A 13,371-nucleotide genomic window follows, 5' to 3' on the forward strand; every position below is an offset into this window, starting at 1 on the left:
TAGACTCTAGAGAAGAGATTCCCAACCTGTGACGGAACACTTTGAGAATCCTGTTACACTGATAGCTCACCTTGTTTTTTCTTTTTTTTTTTGAACGTTAATAAAAATTTTAAAAATGAGAAAAATGTATTTTATGCAGTGATTGCTTCAGTTTTAAATTAAAATTAATAAGTCAGAAATCATAATAAAATTTAAAAAGGTAATTAGTATCGTCAAAATGTCAGAAAAACAGGCATGTTATTAACAGTTTTCCGCCGAACACTTATTAACTTCCCGCGGAATACCATAAAAGTCAAAAGTTGAAATTTTTGTCAACCGTGAGATTTCATAGTTCGGGAAACTCTGCTCTAGAGACATGACTCAGTGATGGAGACATGGTTTTAGACAAGTCTGGATGAACCAGTGAGAAAAGCTGTATTTAGTCTTAATATTACATTTTTGAAAATTCGGAAGGCGTAATTCTTATCACCAGTGATATTTCGTTTTGTTATGAGGCTATGAATTCTTTTTTTTTTTTTTAATATTCATTTGCTATTGAAAATATGAGTTCAGTGACGTCCTGCATGTCATGTTTGGATTGTACTTCGAAGTAATATTCAGTCGAGGCGTTGACAGCGAAAGCCAAGGCTGCGACACACAGCAGCTCATGGCCAGATAAATATCGACTAACGGGACTGAAACTGCGTTTCATTTGTTCGTACAATTTTTACTCTGTTCAGGATATTTTTACAAAACATTTCACAAGCATTAGAAATCACTGTATCACAGTAATCTTCTTTTGGAGAATTTACCGAGAACGCTTCAAACCGATATTATCCCAGTAAATGGAATCATTAGGTAGATAGAAAAACTACTAGTATTAATCACGCCTCACGTCACATAGTTAATCTAGTCGAAAACCTTTAAGCGTATTAATCGTGGGTGACCGGCCGGAGTGGCCGTGCGGTTCTAGGCGCTACAGTCTGGAACCGAGCGACCGCTACGGTCGCAGGTTCGAATCCTGCCTCGGGCATGGATGTGTGTGATGTCCTTAGGTTAGTTAGGTTTAATTAGCTCTAAGTTCTAGGCGACTCATGACCTCAGAAGTTAAGTCGCATAGTGCTCAGAGCCATTTTTATTAATCGTGTGTACTTAAAAAAAGTGTGTGAAATCTTATGGGACTTAACTGTTAGGGTCATCAGTCCCTAAGCTTACACACTATTTAACCTAAACTATCCTAAGGACAAACACACACACCCATGCCCGAGGGAGGGCTCTAACCTCCGCCGGGACCAGCCGCACAGGTACTTCAAATGGTAAATAATTGTTCGGGCATGTTCTACGTAAGAGGCTGGAGAGGGGTGAACGCCGCTGTCTGTAAAAACAGCACTGAACTTGCTTTTGCTGTTGCACGTACTAATTAACACAGGTCGCTTACGCTGAAGGCCTTTCCGTACCTTGTACGTCAGAAGCGCACCGGTGGTGCATCTGCGGCGAGGCAGCAAAGCGGCATTTCTGTTGAGAAACACAGCAATCTGCTGTCCCAGTTAGCATCGCTCCTGAAGCGAGCGGACAGCAGCGGAGGGTTTACGAGTGTACTAGCAGCCGTAGACGTGTGCGGGATTGCAATCCGTCTTTGCTGTCTGAATCACGCCTTGTCTGGCCTTCGGGCAGCAGCAGTGGCTGTTTTCTGGTATACAGCCATTACGAGTTCGTCGTTGTGTAAATTGAGAGAAAAGCAAGTACTTTGGGGCGAAAGGTAATTCGCCTCAAAACCTTAATTATTAACTCTGCTAATTGGTCTTCTACACGAAAGTAGCAGAAACGAGTAATTCACTTTTGTGGCCAGAGTCACTAAATTGTCATGACTCTTTGGCTCTTGAAGGTGAAGTGACCACAATATTTGTGGCACAAGGAACATACATCGCATAATTTCTAGGGCTGGGGGAAGGTACGTATCAAATCGTTCGGTTAGCGTTTCCTTTGTTGTTAATGGCGAAACGTCCGTCGAGTGAGAATATTAAACTGACTTCGTGTGGGGATACCGACGGCACGACCAAGTAAAATGCAGGTGTGTGTGTGTGTGTGTGTGTGTGTGTGAGAGAGAGAGAGAGAGAGAGAGAGAGAGAGAGAGCGTGCGCGTGCGCATGCGCGTGCGCGTGCGTGCGTGAAGTGTGTGTGTGTGTTTCCTGAATTTTGTCACAGCTATGCCGTAGATTTTATTCTGCTTTGGTCATACGTATTATCCCATCTGTTCCTCTCTGAAAGGGACCACGCTACCCTCATCGCAAGCCTCACACTTCATATGGAGAGACTGTAAGTGTCTACAACTGTTTCCACACTTTTCCTTCTCAATAGTGACCTTCTCGTCAATGATAACAGAGAAAACTACATTCTACATCTACATCTACATTTATACTCCACAGGCCACCCAACGGTGTGTGGCGGAGGGTACTAACTATAATTATCTATACAATAAATCTACTAGGCTGTGGGAACGAACAGCTACCACTATTAAGATGATTTTTCCCTGGTCACGCATTGACCCCAAAGATCACCGGGGAGGTTGCGATAAGACTATTATTATTATTGAAGGAAACAAACCAGTATTAACGAGTTTCAAACCCTACAACGTGAACAGAACTATTCCATTTTTTTCCCGTTTCAAAATCTGCATCGTGTACACACCAGTCATAATGTTTCGTGCCAGATCACGCCACTGTCACTGCTTTGCTTCTAGGGTGTTAGAGCAGGCACCAGACAGTGTTTTGTGAGTTGTAGTTCTGAGTACTGCGTGTGTTGACAGGCAAGATGAAGAGCACGGAAACTGATGCAAAGCATAGCCCAGGCAACGCGAGGAAAGAACCTCGGCATCCATTTCCTAATGAAATCCAAAACAGGGTCTTCTGTGCACCTAAACCCATTGCCAATTAGCACTCCTGTTGCAGAGGCAAAGGTGGTTGACGTTCAGAAAACGTTGGTAAACCGTTTTAGAGCGCAATGGGTAAAGGATACTAGTATGCACTACTATAGACATGTGATTGAAAACAGCAAAGTGATTCAACATGTGAGTACAGATGTGGATGACGAAATGTGTGAACAAAAACCTGCAGAAAAGAACCACAACACTGATTTTGTGTAAAAGAAAGAAAAGGACTATCACCATAATGCCTCAACTTGTGTAACCACTTACGTTCTCATATTGTTAATTCAAAGGATAAAACAGAGCATTATATTATTAATTACGAAAGACGTACGTGCTATAAAAACGCTACAAAGTATTTTTTCACTGTTCCCTTCCGTTTGATTTTCAAAACTGACAACGGCTTCAGATCGTCGAATAAGCTGGCTACTGAAGGAGATCACGAATGACAATTAATTCGCCGAATATAAACTTTGAAAGTATAACAGTTTGCAAGTTACACGTTTTTCTCAAGATGTTAAGAAATACACGTGGCAGATAGTACCACTCTCCCTCTCATTTGGAGATCGCTTCATTTCTGCAGATGTTACGTATCATCACGAAGTTATGAAAAAGAAGCGCAGAAGTGCAGAGTTTAAGGCAGCCGATATTGGACTGAACAAGTGACGAAAACAAAAGGCAGTGCCTGGTTGAGGAATCCATCTCAATACCGCCTTCAGTGATTTAGGAAAATCCAGGAAAACTTAACCTTTTCAGACAAAAATTTTGCTGGATGGTGGAAACTCGTTTTTAAGCTCTCATGCTCATAGATGATGTTTCAATACTTTTACAAGTAATATTTGTACATATAAATGTATATTTGTTTCAAAATATAATTTTTATGGATTAAAATAATTAATTTTGAAGTAATCGGTGGTGTTATAAATAAACTGATGATTCAATAACTACCATGTAAAAAAAAACAACGATAAATGTTTTCTGATGAACACCAGGTGCTGAGCAGTACTATATTCACTTACTGATATTTTTACATTGATGCACAACAGGTGGTAGCATTTGTTCACTACGAAAAAACGAAAAATTCACAAACGTGTGCATCAGGTTTCCATCGATGAAAAATATTTTTCTTGTAGCTAAATCAAGCAAAATTTAATGCACACAATTGTAGCCAGTGGTTCTGAAAGTTTTAAATTAAGCTGTGATTGGGGGAACGTGTATCCCATACCTCGTGAATAAGATCCACTGGTTAACTACTGCGTCACTTCAACTGGTCGATGTTTTGAGATGCAGCATGATGATGAAAATTGAACGAAAAACTGCAAGATATTGCAGGTTCTAGCACGAATATCTATAAGAAAGCCTGTTTCGTTGGAAATATTCAATGTACTTCTCCCACGAGTTTTGTCCATGAATTATCACTCCTATGTAACTGTGATCACGTAACTAAATGAATAAATTGGCAAGAAGTGTTACGCTGTTGACAAATTGATTGACCTTCGCCGCCTCTGACCACCCGACCTGATTTTTAAGCAAACAAACAAAGTACTAACTTGGTCACACTTAATGTCTGTAATTGAGAACGACAGAATTTTTGATTACGGCCGAAAAGCTGGTGTTTCGATTCGACGAACAGTTGTCTCAGTTTACCTTTCAGTTTTTCCCCTTGCTCACTCCATAAGAACTTGGAATATACGTTACGTAACCCAGCTTCCAAAGCCGTCCAAGACTGTCGTCAGTGGTAATGCGCGCTTCCCCCCTCAGAGAACTAGCGAAGCACAGACGAAAATGAAATATAAGTTTGTAGGAGCCTCGTTTGAAATTACAACAAACTAGAATGAAGAGATTTCGGGCTTCAGCTGGCAGGAACACGTTATGAGTCAGTGATGCAGCGTACAGAATCGTTAAACTGCAGCTCACCTTTCACGCCAGCAGTTACGTAAGCATGGCAGCGGGTCTGCCTAAAGCGGCAAGTGCAGGCAACGTCCGCTGCCCACGCCGTGTCAAAATACAGAGGTCCTTTCGCAGAAGATCTGAAGGTGGAAGCTATTTCATCCTTATTGTGCCTGTCAATCGCTTCTCCAGTATCGGCATCACGATATAATTATTACAGTATTATATAAATATGTATTTCAGTTTCTGCGTACGTTTTAAACTTCGCCCTCGGTTCTTGGTACTCTTGGTCTTTTGTCCTCCTTTTTGTTTTCTGACTTTTGTCTCTAGCCAGTCCCGAACAGAAGTTTTATATATCTTCTTATTCCATTTCTAAATGATAGCATTTGCTTTAAGTGTGCTGCAGTCTATTTCTGAAATACAAAAATTACTCCGGGAAAAATATATTTTGCAAATGTGGCAAACTGTTCCAAGGTACAACATGATCTTGTGTCTAGGAACAAATATATAGGCCAAATAAGCAGCAATTTCCAAATTAGATACCGAGAACATACCAGAAACAGTGACACAAACCCATCTACGTTATTTAACCACGTAAAAACTGAAAATCAACAACCTAATATCGAAGTAAGTCTTTCGCCAAATGTACAAAATAATTATTTATTACGTAAACTCACAGATATACGATCTAAATGTTGCAGAGTGCTTGAAAGTGGCCTTTGAGCCGAAATAGGACTATAGCCAATGAAAATAAAGTCACAATAATAAAAACTGTTACGCAAAGCAGCGTTTTGGCTTAATGTACACATAATGTCCTTACAAGACATATATAATGCTGCAGACCCAGAAGAATTTAAAATTTTTTTTATTGAGATTAAAAAGCACTGCAATCGAGAAAAATCTTGTTAATACGGTACTTAATAATCTATGTGTTACGTTACTGATCCACTACACACCAATAATCATTAAGTGAAATCAACTGAAGAAGTACCATCAAAAACCAATTAAATAAACTGAAATAGAAGCATTTGTCAACTGACACAAATTTCCATTTTGAAAACAGGGAAAATTGTTAAGACATTAAAGAAATTAGGTTCATTCGCAGATATCACGTGTTCCATGGTAGAAGATCTTCTTCCGTTTTAAGGTACAAGATGGTGCACGACGTATGGCTTAAGCATTTACGTATTATGTAACTGGTTTTAAAAATACATAATTTCAGTTACCATAAAACTCTGTAACTGAAGACTTAAGCATATCCTCCAAATAGCTTTAATAATTACAGCACTGAACTGTGTAGAACTCGTGATATTTACAAACGCTGCACAAAACAAAATCTCATGTCTCACAAAACATGTGCTTCATGTGATGCTAAAATCAGTCACTAGACTGAAACACCGATCAGGAAGCGTCATGTATTCCTGGCTACACTATCCTCCAGGTATAGCACTCTCCCCTACCACACAAACCTCGTCCTGTATAAACTTGCGACATCTGGCAATGAACAGTTTACGCATGTACGTACGTTCAAAAGTAAATTTATGTTGCGTTCAACACCGCACTGAATAAAACATTTAAGACTCCGAAATTTTCTTCTTCCCTCTGATGTTTACTATCTTTCATTCTTCCACATGGCTTTCAGTCTGACCACTATCCCCGTATCTGATAATCCTACTTTCGTTCTCCTTTATTTCCATTCACTGCCGCTTTTATGTTATTACTATTATTTTTTCGACTGATACTAATAATTATTAATATATTTATTGTAGCAGTCTCAGCTGCAATTATTAGTCACGTTTAATAACTAGTTTGTCACCTTTGATGATAATTTTCTGATGTGTAAAACACGAGTTATGAAAGGTCAAAATTCTTTAAAAAGAACGTAGTCATAAGTTCCAAAATGAAATGAACAGCGCTAAAGTGCATCTGTGAGAACATTCCGTGGCTTCTGTCATTTGAGCAAAGCTTGTTATCAAGTGTGACTCATTGCAGCTGAGACTGTTACAGTAAATATAAAAGAAATACATGAAGTTTTGGCAACTCTTCCAACAGTACGTCAGCAGTTATTGATTTTATTAATCATATTGTTCTTGAATATATCGTTGTTTATTATTATTATTATTATTATTTCTTCCAAGCATTGTACAAATTGTCTAGTCCATGCTTTTTTTATTATACGAGAGGCACAATGAAAGCCTACAATCAATGTGAACACACACTTAACTTATAGAAAGTGTTCTTCTCCTAAAATTTTTGTTAACTGCTCCTGATACAAGCAGGACAGACGCTGAATGTGCGTGGAAAAAAAAAGTAACATGAAAGAATTTTGCTTCATATACCTAGGCACTACTAGTTTATAGCAGAATAGCAAGTAGTCTTACGAAACAGACCAATAAGGATATGAGTGTGCAGAATGGTACAGAATTATCAGTTACTTTCTTCATTTTTACGTAAAGGATCTGGCAGGTGCTTACGCAATCGTTTAAGACTATTAGTTCGCGCTGGTGTGTTGTGTAACGAAGCAACTTCGCGTGATACTACCTACACAAAGGCATAAAGATTGAGAACGATTAGATTAGTATTGGAAGGCATGCTTCAATAAAAACTAATGTGAAGCACTTTGCGTTCAACCTTTTACGGGCGCCGAGCTTTTAGGCGAAGAGAAATGCGGTACTGAAACTGCAAAGCAATGAGACTATGACGAATGGGATATGTTCTTTGCTTCAATGAACTCTCCGAAATTCAAGTAGTAATCAGTTCTTGTGTACATAGACAAAAGTACAGTATGTTTTGAACAGCGTAGAATAACTGAGATTCTGGGTTCCTTTAGAAGTAACAAAATAATTATTATTTGTTTCAGGCTTATTGCAATTTTACACTCAATTCAAGTTGATTTACAAGTTTTCGATGTTCTGAACTGTAAATGTGAGACATTACAGAAAATGGATTACGTAATATAAGACAAAGGATAAAATTACGTAATGTAAAGCATACGCAAAATAATTATTATATTAACTATTTGAGACATTTTATTTCTTTTACGATGACTGGGAAATATTAAAGAGTTTTAAAGTTTTTCATCTTGTAATCCAATTTGAGGGAGGCATGTTTTGAGTCGATAATGTCGGATCTCATTTAACTATCGGCTGTGTCAACTATGAAACTTCATTTCGATTTTATTACGGGTTCTATAATGTTTCCGCGCTTTTGGTTCGTTGCATCTGTGAAGTCACTTAAGCAAGTGGGCATGAGTGGTGATAGTTAACACATTAATAGTGTATGCCTGTCTTTGTAATTAATATATAGAGGACATTTCCAATTCGTTGATACAGCAATTGTTAAAAAGATTAACATTCCATAGGTTACTAAAGATTATGGACGTGAATTAACGAGATTTGTTGTTAATACTAGTACGATGCTACACGCGCAAAATCGCCTAGCTTCAAGTCATTTAAGGTACCATAGCACGGCAGAACGCAAGCCTTACTTTTCCAGTGTTACCATTTATGTATGTTATTCATCTACAGTGTTCTATCTCTATCTGTCTCGCCAAAGGAGGGCAAAACGGTATTGAACTCCCAGTAACATAAGAAAATAGGAAAAATAAATAGCGAAAAGAGATAAATATAGACCTGCTTAACAATTATGTAATAGTGTTAGAGTTTTCGAAAGAAACGCACCTTTCTTACTTCCAAGCTACAAGTGTAACAACTTTTACGCTTTAGGATGTAGGTAACAAAGTAGGACAGTCATAAATAAATCAGCCACTCGAATAAATCAGCCACTCGCTAGTGAACTTGATTGCCAGTCGACATAGTCTCTGGAAGTGTTTCTAAAGTCGGAAGAGTCTTGCCAAAACTCAAGGGAATCTATTTTAACAAGCAGTATAGGAAATGTCTGTCGGAGTTTCTGTAACCAGACCTTCGCAATCTTTCCAGAGGCGCCTCTATCGCAGGTATCTGAGGTCATTGCGTGGCATAAAGAGAAACACCCGCATGTGTAAGCCGGCGCTCTTAATACGAGCATATACTTCGAACCATCCGAGGGATTTCCACCACAGAGAAGCGCTTAGAGTAAGTACAGTCTTTAAAAAGCATATCGATGTAATTTGGCAGATTTTTGTAGGAAAATGGGAGATATTTCAGATGATACTAGCGGTCAATTTATCAATTGCTACAGCATTCGCTAATCACTAAATTTCTTCACTGCCAATTTTGTTTCAAATGTTTTCTGGTAGTATGACGACATTTCATTTAATTCTTTTCCCTCAGTACGCAATATAAATGAAGAATTGATTCTGTATCTGCTACGAACACTAGTGCGAAGTTCTTCAATCATCAAGACATAGAAAACAGGGCTAGCACGTGGGAAAGATAACTTAACAGGGAAAGGGGAAATAAAGAAAAGAGAAGAGAAAAAGCAGTCGCTTATGAACTAGGATACATGAGTAAATCAACGAAGGACTCCAGCATCAGTCTGAAACGGCATTGTGGAAGCACGAAAAACTTCATCAAAATTGCCGAACGTGATCAGAACCGTGCTCTTCCCGAATGTAAGACTGGTCTTTACCAACTGCACCACAATGTACGATGGAAAAAGTTTCTGCAATGCTCGAATGTTCGCAGCTTCTAGCTGCCAAAATCACTGGTAATTATGCATTGTTGCTCTGGTGCAATTTTGTGAACGTAACGTCCACTAACAAAGCCAAAGTAATTTGAGATGTCACGGAACAGATGCGAGAAGCGGCACACGTGTCAAAACCGAGGTGGAAGTCACACTGTATTTTGCTGCCCATTCGATTATATTGTAGGGGAGAGTGTTGTACCTGGAGGACACTGTACGTAGGGGCACATGATGTTTCCTGGACCGTGTTTCAATGTAATGGGTGACTTTAGAATCACATGGGGACCGCCGTAAGCAGTTCCCGGCATTATCAACCGTTTTTGTTGTTGCGGCTGATGAGGTTGTGTTGTGTGCAGCGCTTGTAAATATTACGAGTTCTACATATTTAAGTGCTGTATTATACGTTAAAGCTATTTGGAGGATATAGTTCATTTTTAGTTACAGAGTTTTGTGGTAAGCAAGTTACAGAACACTTTTAGAAGTAGTTACGTAACGCGTGGACAGTTAAGGAGTAGTTCGTACGGAAGGAGTTCTACCACGGAATACGTGATATTTGCAAAGGAACCTAGTTTCTTTAACGTTTTATCAGTTTTTCTTGTCTTGAAATTGATAATTTGTGTAAGCTGTCAATAATTTGTATTTGAAAATGTTTTTGTTTTGCAAATGGTTTTTGATACTACTTATTCTTAATTTGATTTCAGTTACTGATTATTGATTTGTAGGACAGTAATGATGTAACAAAGAGGCTATTAAATACTAACAAGATATTCCCGAATCCTCCACGTATTAGTATCGAAGTTAGTTCAGTAGCTTTGAGACAGGATACGGACGGTCTGTATTTTTTCTTCCACTGTGTTCATTTCGTTCAGCGCTGGTAACTTCACACGCACGGGTAATAGAGGCATCTGAAGAATTCCGAAACCATTTTTACCTCAAACGCCTTTGTCGTAGTATGGCTATGAAATAAGTGCTTCACATGAATGCGGATGGTACAGTTGAACGTCTATAGTTCAGGTGGCAACGGCGCCGCAGTGCACGTCTCGGGTAGTGCGTGAAATTTGCGCAGTACCGGCGAGAGCTGCGAAGAGCGGCTGACGGGTAGCCGGTGGCCGGCGACTTACCAGAAGCAGAGCACGGACAGCGGGTTGGCCGTCTTGCGCGGGTTGGCGCGCGTGCGCTTCCTGCCGGCGTCCATAGCGAGTGTGCGGGTAGCTGCTTCTGGATGCGGGATGCTGCGGCCGCCGAGTCAGGACGGCGCGGTCTGCCGTCTGCGTGCGCCGCCGGCCGCCGCTGGAGCCGCTGGAAGGGGACACGTGCGAGCGCGAGGGCGGGCGGCGGCGGCGAGCACCCGCTGGAAGGCCGCGCGCCCGACTGGAAGAACGAGTTCTCTCCGAGAGCGACGCTTGGCGCCAATTGTTTGCCACGCTCTCGGCAGGCTGGACACACGGCCGAGTGGAATCGCAATCACTCACCAACGTCACCACTGGGGTGGCAAAAGTCGGGGGACGCCTCCTAATAATGTGTCGGACCTGCATTTTCCCGGCGTATTGCAGCAACTCGACACGGCACGGACTCAACAAACCGTTGGAAGTCCCTCGCAGAAAGATTGAGCCATGCTGCCTCTATGGTCGGCCCTAACGGCGAAAGTGTTGCCGGTTCTGGATTTTGTGCACGAACTGACCGCTCCATTATGTCCCATTGAATCGTTCCCTTAGAAAAATTAATGAATTACTGTGCTGATAAACCTCTTCCATTATTTGTTTTCAAACAGCTGAGCAAAACTGAACGTACTCAGACTTTTCGCTTTTTACCTATTCTCATCAACACTAAACTGACACACAATGTTTTTAGCGCAACGCAATCTGACTTCCAATAATCCCTACAAAATAATGGCCCTGACTAACATTAAGCTGTACCTTTCATGAATCACTTACCTCACAAAAATCTTCGTTACTCGAACTACTGCGATACAGCGAGTGCCAGTACTGCCAGCTAAATAAAAGATTCAAACTACTGAAGGCACTAACTACTGATAGGCATAGTTAGCAAATGAAATATTTTGATAGAGAACAAACAATGTATTTACCTCAATAGTATTCAAAAGTCGTAATATATATAGCAGTTCATGACATCCAGTCTTACAAATTTACTGTCTCTGATGGACACACGTTCAGATCATCCGCTCTCAAAACTCCGCCATTTCTCTCCCCTCATCCACCACTGTTGGCGGCTCACCTCCAACTGCGCAACGCTACGCGCTGTTAACAGCCAGCTACTTCCGTGTGCATTTTCTTTTACTGCTCAGACTTTGAGAAAAAAAACACTGCAATTTTACTGTGATTAATGATCAGGACTGTCTTTATGGAATGTGAGAAAATTTTAGCTTTCGACCAACATTGTATCAATAAGTGTGGGCATTTGATATCTTTGCTATTGTAATTACGAAAAATTTTTTCAAATCTGTATTGGCCACTTCCCAATACAATTTGTAAAATTTTTTGTGGGGAACATGGGGGCTATATAAGTAGGCTGTTTAGGTTTTTATGTTGGTAACGCCATGTAGCGCTCTGTATGAAAATCACTGGCTGTGCTGTGTGCCGTCTGTGGGTGTTAGGATTGTTGTAATATTCGCTATTGTAGTGTTGGGCAGTTGGCTGTTAACAGCGCTGATAAATTGGCTCCATATTTAGCAATTATATACAGCCACTCGCTCACAGAAAGATCCGTACCTAAAGACTGGAAAATTGCCCAAGTCACACCAAGACCCGAAAAAGGGAAGTAGGAGTAATCCGCTGGATTACAGGCCTATATAACAAACGTCGATTTGCAGTAGGGTTTTAGAACATATACTGTATTCGAACATTATGAAGTACCTCGAAGAAAACGATTTATTGACATATAGTCAGCACGGCTTCAGAAAACGGCGTTCTTGTGAAACACAACTAGCTCTTTATACTCATGAAGTAATAAGTGCTATCTACAGGGGATGTCAAATTGATTCCACATTTTTAGATTTCCAGAAGGCTTTCGACACTGTTCCTCACAAGCGTCTTCTAACCAAACGGCGTGCCTACGGAGTATCGCCTCAGTTGTGCGACTGGATTCGCGATTTCCTGTCAGAAAGGTCACAGTTCGTAGTAATAGACGGAAAGTCATCGAGTAAAACAGAAGTAATATACGGCGTTCCCCAAAGAAGTGTTATAGGCCCTCTATTGTTCCTGATCTATATTAACGACATAGGAGACAATCTGAGTAGCAGTCTTAGATTGTTTGCAGATGATGCTGTCATTTACCGACTTGTAAAGTCATCAGATAATCAAAACAACTTGCAAAATGATTTAGATAAGATATCTAAATAAAATGTATGGTGCGACAAGTGGCAATTGACCTTGAATAAAGAAAAGTATGAAGTTATTCACATGAGTAATAAAAGAAATCAGCTAAAATTTGATTACGCGATAAGTCACACAAATCTGAGGGCTGCAAATTCAACTAAATACTTAGGGATTACAATTATAAATAACCTAAATTGGAACGATCACATAGATAATATTGTGGGAAGAGCAAACCAAAGACTGCGATTCATTGGCAGAACAAGTAGAAGGTGCAACAGGTCTACTAAAGAGACTGCTTACACTATGCTTCTCCGCCCTATCCTGGAGTATTGCTGTGCGGCGTGGGATCCGCATTAGGTGGGACTGATGGATGACATCGAAAATGTACAAAGAAGAGTAGCTCGTTTTGTATTATCGCGAAATAGGGGAGATAGTGTCACAGACATGATACGTGAACTGGAATGACAGTCATTAAAACAAAGGAGATTTCCTTTGCGACGGGATCTTCTTATGAAATTTCAATCACGAGTTTTCTACTCCGATTGCGAAAACATTCTGTTGGAACCCACCTACATAGGGAGAAATGATCATCATGATAAAATAAGAGAAATCAGGGCTCGC

The 13,371-nt window shown here is 40.2% G+C and overlaps 1 protein-coding gene across 1 annotated transcript in view; it reads right to left on the minus strand.

The window, feature by feature from the left end:
• Positions 1-10,673, minus strand: part of LOC126236239 (ATP-binding cassette sub-family C member 4-like) — a 293,140-nt gene extending 282,467 nt beyond the window's left edge. Inside the window, exon 1 of the mRNA XM_049945381.1 lies at positions 10,537-10,673. Within this exon, the coding sequence (XP_049801338.1) occupies positions 10,537-10,610 (74 nt within the window). The 5' untranslated portion in view covers positions 10,611-10,673. The remainder of the gene's footprint in view (positions 1-10,536) is intronic.
• Between the last annotated feature and the right edge of the window lie 2,698 nt (positions 10,674-13,371).

Source organism: Schistocerca nitens, chromosome 2 (assembly GCF_023898315.1).
Source record: "Schistocerca nitens isolate TAMUIC-IGC-003100 chromosome 2, iqSchNite1.1, whole genome shotgun sequence".
Classification (NCBI taxonomy): domain Eukaryota; kingdom Metazoa; phylum Arthropoda; class Insecta; order Orthoptera; family Acrididae; genus Schistocerca; species Schistocerca nitens.